The 17405-nt window shown below is 54.8% G+C and overlaps 4 protein-coding genes across 4 annotated transcripts; 2 read left to right on the forward strand and 2 right to left on the reverse strand.

Annotated features, from left to right (window-relative positions):
* Positions 1–590: 590 nt before the first annotated feature.
* MONBRDRAFT_31267 (uncharacterized protein) lies at positions 591–4156 on the forward strand. The gene is made up of 6 exons (XM_001743058.1): positions 591–1514; positions 1638–1839; positions 1954–2347; positions 2471–2799; positions 2926–3245; positions 3365–4156. Exons 1-6 carry the CDS (start codon positions 763–765, stop codon positions 3564–3566), a joined length of 2199 nt encoding a protein of 732 aa, XP_001743110.1. The 5' UTR covers positions 591–762; the 3' UTR covers positions 3567–4156.
* A 130-nt stretch (positions 4157–4286) lies between these two features.
* Positions 4287–9361, reverse strand: MONBRDRAFT_23014 (uncharacterized protein; the record flags this gene model as incomplete). The annotated part of the gene is made up of 14 exons (XM_001743384.1): positions 4287–4565; positions 4662–4721; positions 4863–5429; positions 5589–5654; positions 5762–6179; positions 6285–6571; positions 6767–6840; positions 7237–7309; positions 7387–7601; positions 7933–8182; positions 8494–8595; positions 8684–8743; positions 8817–9284; positions 9338–9361. 14 exons carry the CDS (start codon positions 9359–9361, stop codon positions 4287–4289), a joined length of 2943 nt encoding a protein of 980 aa, XP_001743436.1.
* Positions 9362–10702: 1341 nt separating this feature from the next.
* Positions 10703–12487, reverse strand: TUB_1 (beta tubulin). Its single transcript, XM_001743385.1, has 2 exons — positions 12454–12487; positions 10703–12272 (listed from the first exon to the last, which is right to left on the reverse strand). The coding sequence occupies exon 2, from the start codon at positions 12215–12217 to the stop codon at positions 10883–10885; it is 1335 nt and encodes a 444-aa protein (XP_001743437.1). The 5' UTR covers positions 12218–12272; positions 12454–12487; the 3' UTR covers positions 10703–10882.
* Positions 12488–13638: 1151 nt separating this feature from the next.
* MONBRDRAFT_5881 (uncharacterized protein) lies at positions 13639–14096 on the forward strand (the record flags this gene model as incomplete). The annotated part of the gene is made up of 2 exons (XM_001743059.1): positions 13639–13861; positions 13963–14096. 2 exons carry the CDS (start codon positions 13639–13641, stop codon positions 14094–14096), a joined length of 357 nt encoding a protein of 118 aa, XP_001743111.1.
* Positions 14097–17405: the final 3309 nt, after the last annotated feature.

Genomic DNA, 17405 nt, shown 5'->3' on the forward strand with positions numbered 1-17405 from the left:
TCTCTCTCTCTCTGTGCTCTGTGTGTGTCTTAAGGTGTAAAAGTGAGTGTATGCTCGTCGCTCTGGCTCTCTCTCTGCTGTGCGTCTGGCTCTCGTTCGGTCGGGTGGCAGCCAGTGTGCTGGGGCTGCGGATGTTGATGTTCCTGTTCCGCCTGTGGGTGCCGTGGTGAAGTGAGCATTCATGGATGTCGTTCCTCAATGATTCGCGCGCGTTTGTGTGGGTGTGTGGGGGGAAGAACATCGTTGTTGTCGTTGCACTTCTGATGGGTTACACCCGCTCGAGGTTCATCTGATGCTGACTGAGTCCAATCTGTTTGGGGGCGTCTCATGGCCTCGCCGGTCCCCCTCTGTCTTTGCGCTTTGGGTTGCGACTGGATGAGGCTACATGGGTGCATGTGTGTTTGAAGTTCCTTCATCCCTCCATCTTCTCCACTGGCTGCCTTGAAAAGAGCCTTTGACTGGACATGTTTTGTCGTGTTTTGTGCTCGCTCTGATGAGCCGGTCGCCCAGGGCCGATACTCTGCCAATGCTCGCCAGCCATTTCTCTAATTTCTCTGCTTCTCGGTTCTGGATCGCTCCATCCTCCATGTAGATCATAAACGCAGGCCCGGCCCCGAAGCAACGGAACGTGTCCAAAACGGTCACAGAAAGCTGCGGGGGAGTGTCATCAGCCCAATCCGAGTGCCTGGCTTGCTGGGCTTGTTTTGACGGCTCTTCTCTGCTCCGAGTGCCTCCCACTCTATCCGACCCCACACCGGCGCCATGGCCCACAAAACACAAACGCTCAATACGACAGATCTCAGTCGGTTGAGCGAAGATGATCGCATCGCCGTGATGCAGATGGTCAAGGAGAACGAGCTCTCCGTAGAGGAAGCCATTGCCAAGGTCAAGGGCCAAACCGGCACTGACCGCACCATGACCCTCAGCAAGATTGTGGGTGGCAAATTCGATCGTCGTAAGCGCATGGCCTTTCGTAAGGATCGTGGACGCCTCTACCTCGAGCTGCAGGCCGTCAAGGCCTCGGCGTTCTACGTCCTCGCCTGCACTGTCAAGCAAGGTCGTGACCTCTTGGCCATGAACAAGAACAACACCGCCACACCCTTTGTCAAGGCTTACATCACTCCGGAACTCAAGGACAAGTCGAGCAAGCGCAAAACCCAGCCTCGCAAGAATACGGTCAACCCCATGTACAACGAGCAGTTTAGCTGGGAAATTCGCGCCAACACTGATCTGGATGCCATGAAACTTCACATCGAGGTGTACGAGCATGCCGTGCTCCGGCGTTCGCAGTTCATGGGCTCCATGGCCTTCCCCTTGGCCGAAATCTTTGAGGGCGGCTCTCTCCAGGGTTGGTTCCGCCTGCTCGATCAAACCAAGGGCGACTTTCAGTTTATCCCCTTCAAGCCCAAAGTCAAGAATGAGGCCGCCATGTCTACTCGTCCAAAGTCCAAGGACGTTGTCAAATCCCAACCCGCCAATGCCGAGCCCGACAAACCCCTTGCGCGCCATGCCCCGTGCGTTTGTTTGCCCTGCGCTCCACCCGCGTATACAAAAGAGAGAACCCAGTGACTTCCGCGCGTCATAGCTCACCTCCCGCCTACTTTGTTGCCCTTTTCCAAAAAATCATCCCACATCAGGGCTGCCAGCAAGCCCGTGCCGCCCAGTCCCGCTGCTCCCGCATCACCGGCACCCCCCGTCGATACCCTGGCAGGCAAGCAGAAGGTTCTTAGCAACGTCTCTGCAGGTAGCTTCAAGTTTTTGAAGGTCCTGGGTCAGGGTTCCTTCGGCAAGGTCCTTTTGGCCGAAGAGAAAGCCACCAAGGAGGTTTTTGCTGTCAAGGTGCGTCCTCCTGCCGAGTATATGCAAGCGCGTGTGCCCATCCGTGGCCCCACCTCCGGACTTGTGTTGGGAACACTTGGGACTAACCGGTTTGACAACATGGATGTATTTTAGATTTTGAAAAAGACCGTCGTGGTTGAAGACGATGACGTGGAATGTACCATGATTGAGCGTCGCGTGCTCGAGCTGGCCGGCGGTAGCCCCTTCCTGACCAACCTGGTCGCCACCTTCCAGACCCCCGAGCACCTGTACTTCGTCATGGAGATGGTGACGGGTGGTGATCTCATGTTCCACATTCAGAAGAAGCGCCGCTTTCCCACTGAACTGACCCGCTTCTACACGGGTGAAATCTGCTTGGGCTTGTGGTTCTTGCACAAGAGCGGTGTCTTGTACCGTGATCTCAAGCTCGACAACGTCATGCTGGCTGGCGACGGACACATCAAGATTGCCGATTTTGGCATGTGCAAGGAAAATATGTGGGGTGCAGCCACCACCACCACCTTTTGCGGTACGTCCATCAGACAGTTGGAGGAGCCTGCCACATCTACGAGCTTGCAAGGTCATCGCCCGTGCTTTCCACCGGCGGCTCGGGGCGCTTATCTCATGGCTGTGCATCGCGATGGTTGCGTAGGCACGCCCGGTTATTTGGCTCCTGAAATTATCAAGGAGCTTCCCTACGGTGCTTCCGTGGATTGGTGGTCTTTGGGTGTCCTGATCTTTGAAATGCTCCTGGGCGATTCACCTTTTGAGGGCGAGGATGAGGATGAGCTGTTCAACGAGATTCTCACCAAGAAGCTGTCCTATCCCCCTCGCCTCGCACCCGAGGCCAAGGCCCTGTTGGACGGTTTTCTGCAGCGCGACCCCTCCAAGCGCCTTGGCTGCGGTCGCGATGGCAAGAAGGATATCATGGAACACCCCTTCTTCTCAAGCATTGACTGGGCCAAGCTTGAGCGTCGTGAGGTGCGTGCCACGTTCAATTCCAGCTCGACAGGCAGTATAACGCAGCTTTCTTGCTCGCTGTGGCTCCATGCGCAGGTTGCTTATCCGTACGCCTGTCGTGTCGCACGCGCTCACTCCTTGCCTTAGATCAAGCCGCCATATGTGCCCGAGACGCGTGATCCTCGCGAGGCTGCCAACTTCGACCCCGAGTTCACCGAGGCCGACACAAGCCTGACTCCCTCCGATCCCTATGACATTGCCAACATTGACCAGGGCGTCTTCTCCAAGTTTTCCTACGTCAACGAGGGCTTTTTCACGGGCCAAAAACCCAGCACCCAGCCTCAGCGCCCAGCTCTTTTCGACTACGCCTGGTATCGCCCAGACCTGCCTCGCGACGAGGCAGCCCGCCAGCTCAAGGGCCAAGAAGTGGGCACCTTTTTTGTTCGCGAATCCTCAACGCAACCTGGGTACGTGACCATCTCTACCATGCCTGATCTTGCTCGGTTATTTCGAAGCGCCTGACTTGATCCCTTCCATTCTCATTGGTCACTGCTATTCAACTCATTGCCCCCTCCCTCCACTCTAGCTGCTATGCCATTGCCATGGTGTCCGAGAACAACAAGATTTGGAACGGTCTGGTCACTCCCAGCGTGACTGGCGATGGACGCGTTCTGTATAAGCTTTTTGTCAAGCAAAAGTTTGAAAGTCTGCCTGAGCTTGTGACATACTACACCCAACATCCTGTCACGACGGGTCCTTCAGGCAATCGCCTCTGCCTCCGTGCTTAACTGCAGACTTTTGAGCTCAGCCAGATGACCTCCTCGACCAGCCCCTTCTCAACTCTCGGCTTTGTCACTATTTTTTTTTGTGTGATGTTCTCGTTCTTGTTGCTTTATGTCACTGCACTTTGTCTAGTACTTTTTGCCAGTGTATCGAATGGCCTGCGCCTCGATGGCGCATCTGTTCTGGCAGCTTGAAGCTGCGATTGCCTTGGTCATTTGTGTAACGTGATACGCCCTTGTGGCCTTTTCATGTTCATTCCTTCGTCATGCCGTTGCCTGACACATCCACTGTCACCCCTGCTTGTTGCGTGCCGTGCATCGACTGCCGTGATGCCTCGTGAGTGGTGTTGTTTACACGTTGAATGTTTTCATGTTGTGTTTCACCTGGTTTGTCAAGATGCGTGCCAATCACCTTGGCTTGGCTCGTCCATGTCGTTTGTGCTTCGTTTCACTGACTCGTCTTCTTGCCATTGCCTGCGGGTCCCCGTTCTTTTGGAGGTTGTCTTGCGCCATATCTTTGTCTGCAAGCCCACCAGCTCGGGTGCGATTGTGCACTTTTTCCGTACGCATGCGCACGAATTCAACATTTCTATCTCAGTCTGCCCATGCTGCACTCGTTGTGCTTATAGCGCTCCACAAAAGAGCGCAGACCTTGTGTACCATCGGAAAGGTGTCAATTATCATTCTGAAACAATCATTATATCGTGTCTATTGTCTGGCCAAATGTCAAAAGGGGGCGTTCAGCAGCGCATTCAGGTCCGGCACAGGAATGGCCGGAGAATCCTGTTTCTGCGCTTTCGCCAGAAGATGTCGCAGCTTGTTGACGCGATCCAGCCCACGCCGCAAAAGTTGCAGACGAAGTTTAAGGGTGGACGAATTGCCGGCACGAGCCAAAGCCTCAGATAACATCGCATCAGGATGGGCGCCCATAGCCGCTCGCACGTTTCCTACCGCTTCTTGTTGCAGTTGACTCGATATACCCAACTCCTTGCTCCAGGCAATGGCCTGATCAAAAATGTGTTGGTAGTTTCAGCAGTAAGTATGGCAAACAACGACCACCCTGTTGAAGTGGTTGAAAGCAGCACTGCGGCAGTCACTTACCTGCTTCTGGAAGTGATTCGACAGATGTACAGACATGACTGCGGACGCAGAGGTGGCCACCTGCCGCAACAACAGCGGTTTGTGTTTAAATCAGCAGACAAAAGAACATGTGTGTTGCAAGCAGAGAGTGTCACTACGAGAAAGATCAGAAACACCAGCAGCGGGAGCTCTGTTACAATTTCATAAATGTGCACGGCTTACCATGGGGTGGGGTTGGAAGAAGTCAGTCGGTTGAGCGTGGGCAAAATGTGTTGCCAAGGCCAAATCAGACGGTGGAAATATGTCCACCTGTGCACGGCCCAGAGGCACAGTCAAGGATTGCTCCAGGCAAGCTTGCGGTAGGTTTCGTTTCGGGTTGCTTGGACTTGCAGAAGATCGAGGAGGCAAGCCGGGCGCCGGGTCGTCTGTATTGTTTGGCTCATTGCGGCTGCGCTTTGAAGGGGGAGGCCCAGCATGCGCCGAGGAGCGAGTGAGGGTCTGTCCAAAATCTTTTCCTTGGCTTTCGTGTGCATTGACACTGCCGTTTTTCGGTGATGTCGTGCCACATGCTTGGTGAGCTTCGCTGGCAGGCATGGGTGTGAGCAAGGAGAACCCAGAACTGGCAGCCATCATGCTTTGATGTAGGTGCTGAATCATAGCCATCGCCTGAAGCTGCGATTGCCAGGCTTGAACTTGAGCCAGTTGCTGCTGTTGCAGTTGCTGTTGCACGAATAGAAATCCAGGATCTTGAGCCATGTTGTCCAGCTTGGAGCGCTCCGTAGCACTTGCCTGAGCATGCAGATCAGACGCCGCGGCTGCTGATCCAAGGGCCGCCTGAACCAGCGACAGTCATTTCGGTCAGGCGCTTCTGACATGGTAAAAGCCAACCCAACGAAGACTAGCTGCTGTATAAAAACATTTTTGTCGTTTGCACACAACGTGACAAACCTTCTCCATCTGTTCAAGCACAGCTACCAGATCTGGGGCATCGAGCGAATCAAAACTTTTCGGCACCTGAAGGTTGTGCAAGAGACAACACAAATGAACAAAAACAAATGAGATGAGGGCTCGTGTGGACGAGATGCTGTCTTGCGTCAAGAAGAGAGAAGAAATTCTCATACGTCGGCCATGTATTCGGAAAGATCCCGCAGCACTGTTTGGAGAATAGGATCGGCTTGGGCTGGAGCCGAGGCCAGCGCATCGCTGATGGGAATCACGGGCAGATTGGGCTCAGCGAAGGACTCAAGCGACATTTTCTGCGCTCTCACCCGAGCACCAGGGCGGGACACGGAAAGCGGCGGGTGTGTATCGCAGCACGACAATTCCGGGGTAGGTGAGTCATCCATCTCGCAAGGTCTTGCCCACGCAAGCAGAGGCAAAGTAGCGCGCACCTTGAACCAATCATAGTTTGTCTCGAGGGAGTCTTTTTTTACATAGTTCGTCAAACGGGCTTTGTTGCTTTGTGGTCGATGAAGTAGCACATCGAGGGTGCCTGCAGCTACGAGACGGTAGATGAAGACCGGTCGGGTTTGCCCATATCTAACACAGATCAATCGCAAGTGCAGGAGGTGAGGGCACGGTAAGTCAAAGGGGGCGGGAGAGAAATAGGCATCAACGACGTGCAGGGTGTGCACGGAGCCCGACCTGTAAATGCGGGCAATAGCGCTGGTGTCGGAGAGTGCATCCCAAGCAGCGTCAAAGATGATGACGCGAGAGGCGGTGGTGAGGTCGATGTTCAGGCGACCAATCTTGGTGCACGCTATGAGGAGGCCCATGCGCGGACTCGTGCTGAAGGCTTCAATCCGCTGATGCCGTTCTGATGCTGACTCTGTGCCATCAAGGCGAGTGTAGTCGTCTGGCATGACCCAGTGGCGTCCGGCTTTGGTACCCGCGGCTAGCATCGGCTCCAACGCATCCAGTGTTTTTGCGCTCTGTTGATGTCAAGGCCAGTCGACAAAGGGTGTCAAAAGGACGGCGCAGCACCTCCAGCGCAGCCAGACTGTGCCTCGAGGATGAAGCAGTCGCGAATTTCCCACTCTTCCTCGTGTCATAAACCCAAAAACCCAAAACTGAAACAAAAACCAAAAACCAAGGACGAAAACCCAAAGTTGGATTTCAAACCCGACCTGAGTCAACAGCACCACCTTCTCTCCTGTGCTGTGCGCTTGTTCAATGAGGCTGAGGGCAACCATGACTTTAGCTGGCAAAGGAAGCACAAGCAATAACAGATATAAAAATAAGCAGGGTTCGAAAACAAACAAACTAGCCGCACGCTGCAACAATTGGATCCATGAGGTTCCTTCAGGTTCCACGAAATTGTGTACCTCCAAACTGAGGGAGACCCATTTGATGTTGCCGTGCCCGCAAAATGGCAGGTGCCCAAGTTGCGGCTGGATGCACTCTCTCCGTTGTGAGTGTCGATGTCGCTTGCAATTCTGAGGCTAAACGGTCCGGGTGGCTCCAGACTTGAGACGAGGTCAACGGTATGGTTTGTTTGGAAAAGGCCGTGAGGTGATGAGCATGGATGAGCATGGATGAGCACAATAGATTCACATGTCAGGGTGCGTGGGTCCGTGCGGGGGTGTTGGGTTCTTACTATGCGACATTAGATTTAATGCGGCGGGAAAGCCTGCAAATGGGCTCTGTAAGAAGCCTTGCATCAAATCCACCTAAAGGTTGCACAGCCCAGCATGCCTTGAGGATAACCGAGGGTAAAGTAACAATATTTTGGTTGAGCAGAACCAACCTGCATGGGCACAAGGCGGCAAAAAACAAGGCACTCGTGCTTGGGCGAAAGCACATGCTTTGCAGCAGTGTGGCTGCACCAGTGGGCAGTAGTGGCCAAAAGCTGATGCAGTTTGTGTGCCGGCTCCAGCAGCGCCTCCCTGGGTGAGCTTTGAGCTCCACTGGACAAGTCGCCGTGAAATCGAGCATACCTAGGGACATCAGCGATGGTAAGATCTATCACATGTGGCCCGTAAAAAGCGAGAGCCGACAGACAGCGTTATAATTGATTGTTCCTAACCAGAGAACAAATTCGCGCCGTGGGCCAAGCATTCCTGGTCGAACAAAGTCACACATTGCAAACAGTTCGGAAGCATTCCTTTGGAGTGGTGTGCTCGTCAGGCAGATTCGGCGGTGCGTGGACATGCGCGACGCCATGTGGCAGCGAGCAAGCCGGTGCCCTGTTGCCAAGGGCAGCAAAAGACGAAACGTGGCGGGAGTGAGAGGCCTGGGCGCCAGGTACAAGCAAAACAAGCTGTGCCTGGTGTGAGGCGAGGTCGAGACCAACCTTCATCACACACGACCAGATCAGGGTCATCAAGGATGCGGCTGTTTCGCTTTCGTCCATTGAGATGAACTGCCATCTCATAGGTGGCGATCAAGATGCCGCCGCTTGATCTCCATGAGGCGAGCACGGACGTGGGATCGCCTGGCGTTGCGCCCAGCAGCCATACCGGGGGGCAGAGTGATGTGGGCAGCCACTTGGCAATCTCGCGACACCAGTGGTGTACAGCGTAGGATGGAGCCAAAATCAAAACCTGAGCGCAAGGGGATCAAACGATCATGTTAGGGAAAAAAGCGTCCCAAGGCAAAGGCTTGGGTGGGGTGGAGCACACATGCCTGGCGCATGTTTGTAAAGCGTAGTGCAGCCTGAACCAGGGCAATAGCGGTCAGCGTCTTCCCCAAGCCCATGCCATGTGCTAGAATAGCACCATTACTCTATTATTTCGAGTTCCAGCCACGTTGTTTGCATGAGCTGAGAATGAGGACCTGATTCATTGCATGGTTAGGACGGTGAAGGTGGCACAGCAAGGCATCAAGATGGACATACGCCTGTCGGGTGGCGCACCACTTGGTCAGGGTGACCAATAACGGTTCGCCATAGAAATTGAACAGCATGTCGCTGAGGCATGGTGAGGGTAGCGGTCAGACGGGCAGGCAGAGCCACACGCTAAAAAAAAGGATCAGAAAGCCGGGCCATTCGTATCGTGAGTTTCAATGGCATGAGGAGATGTCTAACAAGTCGAAGCCCGACAAACCTGGGTATCCGTGGGCTGTCCAAGCTCCAAGGCTTCGGGTTCGGGAGCAAAGGCCTGGTCCTATCGCGCAGCCCGAGGATAGTCTGAATGACAAAGAGTCTGGCTCACCAACAAAAGAGTGGCCAAAACCTACTTCTTTGATGGCTTCAACCTTGCGCCTGTTGATCTCGGCACACCATTGAAGAAGCGAGAGTTCGTCCCAGTCGTCCCAGTCCTCTGAACGATCACCAGCTTGCGAGAGGAGATTTGCCGCAGTGTCATCAGCGACTTGAGGGGGTTCGTTCTGATCCTGATCCTGATCCTGATCCTGATCCTGCTTCTGATCCTGATCCTGATCCTGCTTCTGATCCTGATCCTGATCCTGCTTCTGATCCTGATCCTGATCCTGCTTCTGATCCTGATCCTGCTTTTGATCCTGATCCTGCTTCTGATCCTGATCCTGATCCTGCTTCTGATCCTGATCCTGATCCTGCTTCTGATCCTGATCCTGATCCTGCTTCTGATCCTGATCCTGCTTTTGATCCTGATCCTGCTTTTGATCCTGATCCTGCTCCTGATCCTGATCCTGCTTTTGATCCTGATCCTGCTCCTGATCCTGATCCTAAGTTGTGTGCAGTTACCAGAATGAGACCACGACAATCGAGCGTCCAGTACATGGCACCAAAAGTGCAGCAGCATGCCTGCGTCACTGGTTCGGGTGTAGGGCTTGGTGCAGGTCTGGTCTTGTTGAGAGTGTCATCCAGGCCGCGCCAGGGGATGCCGTTCAAGTCCGTGACAGCGGGGACAAAATCTTGTGGAAGCTTGCATGTGATTGCGTTCCGACCCTGTGACCAACAAGAATGGCATGAGTCTGGGAGGGCAAGGAGGTGCGTGGACGGTCGCAGCATTCACTGGCCTGCCGTATATAGCCCCTCAACGGTAAAAACAGAATCGACAATCTTGAAACAATAAAAAAAACCACGTAGCTCACCATGCGGTTGCGCTGACTGCAGTACCCGCAGATGAAAGACCGCGCAGGATCCAGGGCCCGACCAACAGCTCTGCGATAGCAGGACATGTGAACGCTGTTGGGGCAGCCATCGCAGCAAAAGAGGCTGGAAAAACACAGGTACAGCACAAGGAAGAAACGTGTGTGAGAGGACGCAAGAGGAGTTGTGATGAGGCAGGAGGGTGAAGAGCTTGCTATTCAGTGGTGCCGCAGGGGAGCGGTGCAGAAGGACGCACAGGCCACCATGGAGGCATAAAAAACAATCATTGTCGTTCTGGATATCTTCGGACGCTGGGCCTTTGGGGGTGGTCGTAAGGGGACGAGCCGTTGACGTGGGATCGGCGGGGATGGTTGCCGGTGCAGAGTCAGAGGTCTTGCTCTTCAAAGCGACGCCAACCGCGTGAGCGAGGTGAAGCGCGTGTGTGGCTTGAGCGAAGTACCAGGACACCAGCCACAGGACTAACGACAGTACGTGAGACGTAGGACATGAGAGGGGCTCACCTTTTCCTCTTGGGGCGATGCGTGGTGTTCAGCCATGCTTCCCTGATGTGAATGGCTCAGTCAAGGTGGTGCCCGTTGCCGTTCTTGTGCGTGGTACCTGGCTGGAGCCCGCAAGGGCCTTGGCCGAATGCTCGGTCTACAACCTTCGCCCCAAAACGTGTCCAGCGCTTTTGTCTGGTCTTCCACCTGCAAGCCCTGATCCTGCTACACAGAGCTCCGATGAGCGCAAGGAGGGCTCAAAGCAAGAGGTGTCCAACCCAGCCACCCACCATGCGGTGAGGGAAGAGCCAAAAAAAAAAAAAAAAAAAAAAAAAAAAAAAAAAAAAAAAATAAAAAGAAAAGAGCCAATGCGACGCTCTGCGTGATGACAAATCCAGTGTAACGGTCACAACAAGGGAAGAATGGCAATGACAAGAAAGCAGCGGGTCTTGTCCCTTTTGGGCTAAAAAGTGTTTCTGTTGTGAGGGAGTGGACATGAGGGCAGCGGCGGCTGTGTGTGGGTGCGCGAGACGAGACAAGAAACGTTGAACAATAATTTATTGAATGGATTCGAAGTAGTCTTAATGATAGGTTATTGAGACGTTTACAGAGGTAAGGACATCAACTGGCGAGGTAAGAAAAACCACACCGAGGGAGCTGAGACGGACACGGCAAGCCGCGCTCAATGACAGCAAGATACAAGGGAAAAAACAAGCGGAACAAGAGCAAGCTTATTCCATCTCCTCCTCCTCCTCGTCAAACTCGCCCTCCTCCTCGGCGGTGGCATCCTGGTACTGCTGGTACTCGGAGACGAGATCGTTCATGTTGGACTCGGCCTCAGTGAACTCCATCTCATCCATACCCTCACCAGTGTACCAGTGAAGGAAGGCCTTGCGACGGAACATGGCAGTGAACTGCTCCGAGACGCGCTTGAAGAGCTCCTGGATGGCGGTCGAGTTACCGACGAAGGTGGAGGACATCTTGAGGCCGCGGGGAGGGATGTCGCAGACGGCGGTCTTGATGTTGTTGGGGATCCATTCGACGAAGTAGCTCGAGTTCTTGTTCTGAACGTTGAGCATCTGCTCGTCAACCTCCTTCATGGACATGCGGCCACGGAAGATGGCGGCAACGGTGAGGTAGCGGCCGTGACGGGGGTCGCAGGCAGCCATCATGTTCTTGGCATCGAACATCTGCTGGGTCAGCTCGGGGACCGACAGGTTGCGGTACTGCTGGGAGCCACGGCTGGTCAGGGGGGCAAAGCCGGGCATGAAGAAGTGGAGACGGGGGAAGGGCACCATGTTGACGGCGAGCTTGCGGAGATCAGAGTTGAGCTGGCCAGGGAAGCGGAGGCAGGTGGTGACACCCGACATGCAGGCGGAGACGAGGTGGTTCAAGTCACCGTAGGTGGGGGTGGTGAGCTTGAGGGTACGGAAGCAGATATCGTACAGGGCCTCGTTGTCAATGCAGTAGGTCTCATCGGTGTTCTCGACAAGCTGGTGCACCGAGAGGGTGGCGTTGTAGGGCTCGACAACGGTGTCCGAGACCTTGGGGGAGGGCACCACGGAGAAGGTGTTCATGATGCGGTCGGGGTACTCCTCACGGATCTTGGAGATGAGGAGAGTACCCATGCCAGAGCCGGTACCACCGCCGAGCGAGTGGGTGAGCTGGAAGCCCTGGAGGCAGTCGCAGCCCTCAGCCTCCTTGCGGACGACATCGAGGACAGAGTCGACGAGCTCAGCACCCTCGGTGTAGTGACCCTTGGCCCAGTTGTTACCGGCGCCAGACTGGCCAAAGACAAAGTTGTCGGGGCGGAAGATCTGGCCAAAGGGGCCAGCGCGGACCGAGTCCATGGTTCCGGGCTCAAGGTCGACGAGGACGGCGCGGGGCACATACTTGCCACCGGTGGCCTCGTTGTAGTAGACGTTGATGCGCTCCAGCTGGAGATCGCTGTCACCGTGGTAGGTGCCGGTGGGGTCAATGCCGTGCTCATCGGAGATGACCTCCCAGAACTTGGCACCAATCTGGTTGCCGCACTGGCCAGCCTGGATGTGAACGATTTCACGCATGATGGCGGTTGAAAGGGGGGTGGGGAGAGGTAAAAGAAAGGTCTAAAAGGGTCACCAGCAAACAAAAGCAGGCAAGGGCATGAGGCTGGCAGCCCACGACGCAAGGGGGGGGGGCAAAGACGAGCAAGTGGTGGCACTGCGACGAGGCAGCCTTTTATTTGGATCCGTTGTCCCCGCTGCCATCCCTGATAGTGCCTGATACCACGGATCAAAAGTTCACGGGATGGTCGACGCACCTTTTATCTCAGTTGATCAGCCAGAGGCAGAAAAATGACCTTTGGGCGAGCATCTGTCGAGAAGGGAAAGCAAGGGGAAGAGGAAGGGGTGGGGGGGAAGAAGGAAGGAAGGAGAGGTTCCCAAAGGGCAAAGCAGGTAAGGTGGAGAGCGAGGGTAGCTGGTAATGTCAACGTTAGTGTTGACGTTGACAACAGCCAACGGTGGCGGTTAGGAAAGCAGTGGTGGGAGCAACGGAGCAGGATCTTTTCAAAGGGGATTTGGCTTGTACAGTGAGTGTGAGTGAGTGTGAGTGTGAGTGTGTTTGGTCGTCAAGGAAAGCGCCAACACCTTTGGATCCAAACAACGACCCAACTATCCACACGATGAGGGATGGATAAGGTGTTTTTTTTGTCGGGAAATCTATTCAAAAAAATTTCAATTCTTTTCGCTACCCCCCCTCTCCATGATCCGAAATTGGTTGTGCACTGTTTTTGGTGTGGGGTGCATGTGGATGGGATACGGCTTGGGGATGTACTTGGTGCGTGCAGAACAGGGTTTTCTTTTCTTTTGAAAGGGGCACATGACTGTTACATGAACATCAACTGTTGGGGATGCAGGTGTTGCATCAATCCGAGAAAGAGCATTGCCACCTTGCCTTATGTATGCTATGTACATGTAGTTGTTGTGTACGTTGAATTCGTGGTTGATGGTGCACATGGTGGTTGCTGTTGTTGTTGTTGTGATAAGCAAGCACCCTCCATCATCTTGACAACCCCCCCACCCCAATCTCCCAAACTCCCAATTCTGCCGATGCAAGGCCAATGTTCGCAAGTCTCCACCAAGACTGGGAGGAGGATGTTTGCGGGGACCAGGAGACAAATCTCCCAGATTCCACAGAGACTTGAAGACTCCAAATATTCGGCGCCGGCGCCCACAACAAAGCCTGACAAGTCGAAACCCGTCGCTTCCCTTGTTGATGAGCCCATCACACACACACGCACACACACACACACACACACACACACACACACACACACACACACACACACACACACACAAATGCGCGCCGGCGCCCAATTTTGTTTCAAAGGACAAGGGGATTTTAGAAATTGAGATCGAGAACACAATCTTCGCCTCGCTGCCATCCATCAATCCGCCAAGAACTCCAACCCTTTTGCTCCTCCTAGCTCCATTGACCCAGCAGCATGTCGCTGTATCAGCACTTTGAAGCTCGCCCCAAGGTTGCGGAGCGAGACATTCCCAAATACAAGCAGAAGCGCACTTCTTCCAGCTCCTCCATCAAAGTTCAAGACGTTCCCGCCGCACCCGCCACGGTAGTCGCCGGGCGCGAGTCCCCCGCCACCCTTGCCGGTCACCACCAGTACTTGCGCCAATTTGACCTCGACATGACCTTTGGCCCTTGCGTTGGTCAGTTCTGGCGCGACCCGTCTCTCAGCAGCTCACCATTCCTCCGGCCGCTCGCGTGTTGGCTCGTCTCACATCCGACTCGGTTCTTGTCCCTCGCCTAGGCGTGTCACGACGAGAGCGCTGGGAACGGGCTGACGCCTTTGGCTTGAATCCTCCCAAAGCCGTCCTGCGGCTCCTGGAAAACCATCCTCAAGATGAAACCTTTCAACAGTGTCTCTGGTACAACACTCTCTGAACACGCTTGCTCGTCGCGCCAGAACCCCGCTGCTTCTTCCCCCTTTTCTTCCTTTCTTTGAGTCACACACCCCGCGGTAGTCCCACCCCTTGCCGTCGGCCGCTTGCTGCTCGACGGGATGGGTCGTCTCTCTGAGAGTGACAAAAACCGGCTGCCACGTCGTTCCATGTCTGTCCACTGGTCTCTGCCACGCCGTTACTGTTCATATCCAGACTTCTTCTTTTTTGATCTTGATCCCTCTCCTGACTCATTTTCCTTGCTGTCAGCCATTATGAGAATTGAAGTCCTAAGAAAGCACGCCTCGTTTTATGTGTCATCAATTACCAATTACCTTCATTGTGCGCGCCGTGCGCGCGCGTGCCTGGCGCTCCCTCTTGTTCATTCAGGGACGAGGTTCGGGTCACAGTGCCAGTACAGCGCTACTGTGCAATCACTGGGCGCTGTTGGCTCACTGCACGATAGGTGGCTGCCACGTCCAACGGTTTGCTTGTAAATTGTTCCGACTTGAGCTCATCCATCAGCCATGGGGATAGTGGCCAGGGCGCATGGCTTGTGTCAGGGCCCAAGCCTCCCGCAGCCAACAATCCTTCCCCGTCTTGCATCCAATATCTTCGTCCATACCTAAGCAGCGTGCCAGTAAGGTGAGCCAAGCTGACCCCTTCACATCACTCCCCATTCGTTGCCTTGCCATGCTTTCACGTACTCCAGGCACATCTTTTCCGACGCCGCTGTGCATGCAGCCAGTTCGGGGATCAGCTCGCCAAATGGGACTGGCCACCGCCCACTGCCTGCCATGACAAGTTTTTGAGTCGCTGCCACGAGCCGTGGTTGCAGATGGGAGGCTGGAAAAATAGCAGCAAACCCCGCCACGAGGTGCAACCGCAGCAGAGCCGGCGCGGACACGGGGGCTTCTGCAGCAACAGGTGCTTCCATCCTCTCTGGGCCCAGATCCCCTTCTACCAATCTCAAGTAGGCCGACAGCATGGTGCTGGGCTCCTCGAGTTGCCCCTCCAGTCGGGCGCGGCCGTAGCGCCGTTGCAGCAGGAGCAACAGCAATACTAAACTCAGTTGTAGCGCCAGCTGGACCTCTGAAGTGAGGTCCACCTGGCGATCGACGAGCACCTGGCCAGAGTCAAAGGTGCCCAAAAAAAGAGCTGGCGGGGAGGGATCGCCATACCCCACCGTCAAGGCAAGAGCCACGGCTGCCGCGCAAGGTGCACGTCGTACATGCTCTCGAATTGCGGGTACACCCGCTCGTCGAAACTGCAGCAAACCTGCTTGTAGCCATGCCAGCGTCATCGCTCGCAGCAAAACAGCGTCGCGTACTTCCTCGAAAAGGCGACGTGCCGGCTCTTGGCGCATTGTCTTCACCAACGCCGTGAACAAGGGACCAACATGTTCGCTCGACCCGCGTACAGCACCGACAAACCTAGCCAGGAGCACGGATGAAAGCACTCCAACGCGTGGGCAAGCACTTGCCGTCCTTACACCCCGCACCAACACCTGCCAGCACCAGTGCATTGAATATCACAGCAGAGATGGCCGCAAGAAGAACGGAGAGACAAAAAACAACAACAAAAACAAAAGCCATTGTCAGTCATTGTCAGTCAGAACCACACAAGCGCTTTTGCCAGGCCCACTGATCAGGATTTCTCACAGTCAAGCTGTCTCGTGCGGATGGCGTCGATGATCGCGTCTCAAAGTAGCAGATGGACAGTTCCTCCAGTTTCACCTGTGCGAGCCGAAGTGCATCAGGCACCAGCTCTGGTCGAGTCCACATCCAAGCCCCACCAAAACCCACGTCCACGGCGGATCTGAGTGAGGCATGCCTAGAGAGGCACACCGATAGAAGTCATCATCAGAGTAGGAAGCGCTACCCTCGTGGCATCAAATGCTGGTCATCGTGGTCACAATGTCATATCATATAACCCCAAAGTACGGTGCAACGGTTTGGAGAACCCCCTCGAGACGAACAAAGCACAAAACAAATGCAAGTGACAACACGCAGTGCTGGTCTGGCCAGGCACCTGCCGCACCACGTACCAGCTTTGTTGAACGATCACTCGCTGCAGCCGCTCCAAATCAGCAATCAGTGTTGCGTGCTGCAAAACTTTGCCGCCGCCTGAGTCAGTCCAAGCGGATGCATATTGGTGAAAGAGACCTAGGGTGCTCTTCTCGATGTCAACCAAGTTGAATGATTCCAACGGGCCAGTTGGCACCTTCAGCAAAGCCAGCACGGCGTGGATCCAGGCCTGTCCAGCTGCCACGCTATCTGCGTCCAGCCTAATCTCCCATCGCAGAAAGCGCTCCATCATGCGGCACAGCGTCTGGACTCCTCCATTGATGATGCTTGCTCTGCCATCCATCTTGAAAGGCGGCGTTCCACCAGCGGCCCCTTCATGCTGAAACTCGTCAGGCACTGCCCAGGCCAGTGCTGATAGTGCCGCAGCCAACGGCACCAGGTCGCTTGCGTCGACTTGATCTTGAGCATTCTGCGACGCCCATTGGCTCAAAGCGTCCAGGATGGCCACAGCACGCTGCTTGTCAGGAGCAGCGTTGACACCGCTGAGAACAGCGAGTAGAGGATTCCCTTGCTTTGTGGGGCTAAAGCCTGGCTTGACATGAACTACAAACACCATTTGTCGAACCGACAAGTCCACAATCATGGGATCCACCTGCACTAAGCGCTGGACGAGCTCCAAAACAAGAGTCGGCAAGGTGTCGCGCATTTCAACAAGGGTTTGTGAGAACGCCGTCGTGGCACCACGTAGCCTGATGCAGTGAACCACAGCGTGTCCCCCAAAGGGTAGAGTCAAGACATTTGCCAACGCCCTGACCGAAGCACACAACTCTGCCGGTAGAGTTGAATCTGCTTTTGCAGCAGCACTCGCCGCTTCGAAGGCTTGCAAGGCGTCCGTCGCCCGCAAACAAGCCAGCGCCCACTGCATCACCTGGGTCCCACTGCTCTCATCAAGGGCGGCTGGGAGGCTGACTGTGAATGATTTGCAGGAAGTTTGGGGTGTTGAGCTTGAGCTGGATGCCGGCACGGCTGGCCCAGGAGGTTTCGTCACAGTCACTGAAGGTGGTAATTTATTGACCAACGCCAAAGCCCGGACAAGCAGCATGACCGCCATGGCGCCCTCGCTCATAAATTCCAAGCCTTGCCGTGACCGCGTGAGCTCCGTCAAAAGATCCAATGCCAGTGAGCGCAGGGCTGAGAGTTGTAAACCAAGCTGTGAGGCAGTATTTGCTTTGGTACTGGCAATATAGACAGCGTCAACAAGGTAACGTGACAACATGGCGATGATT

Source organism: Monosiga brevicollis, genomic scaffold, assembly GCF_000002865.3.
Source record: "Monosiga brevicollis MX1 MONBRscaffold_3 genomic scaffold, whole genome shotgun sequence".
NCBI classification, from domain to species: domain Eukaryota; class Choanoflagellata; order Craspedida; family Salpingoecidae; genus Monosiga; species Monosiga brevicollis.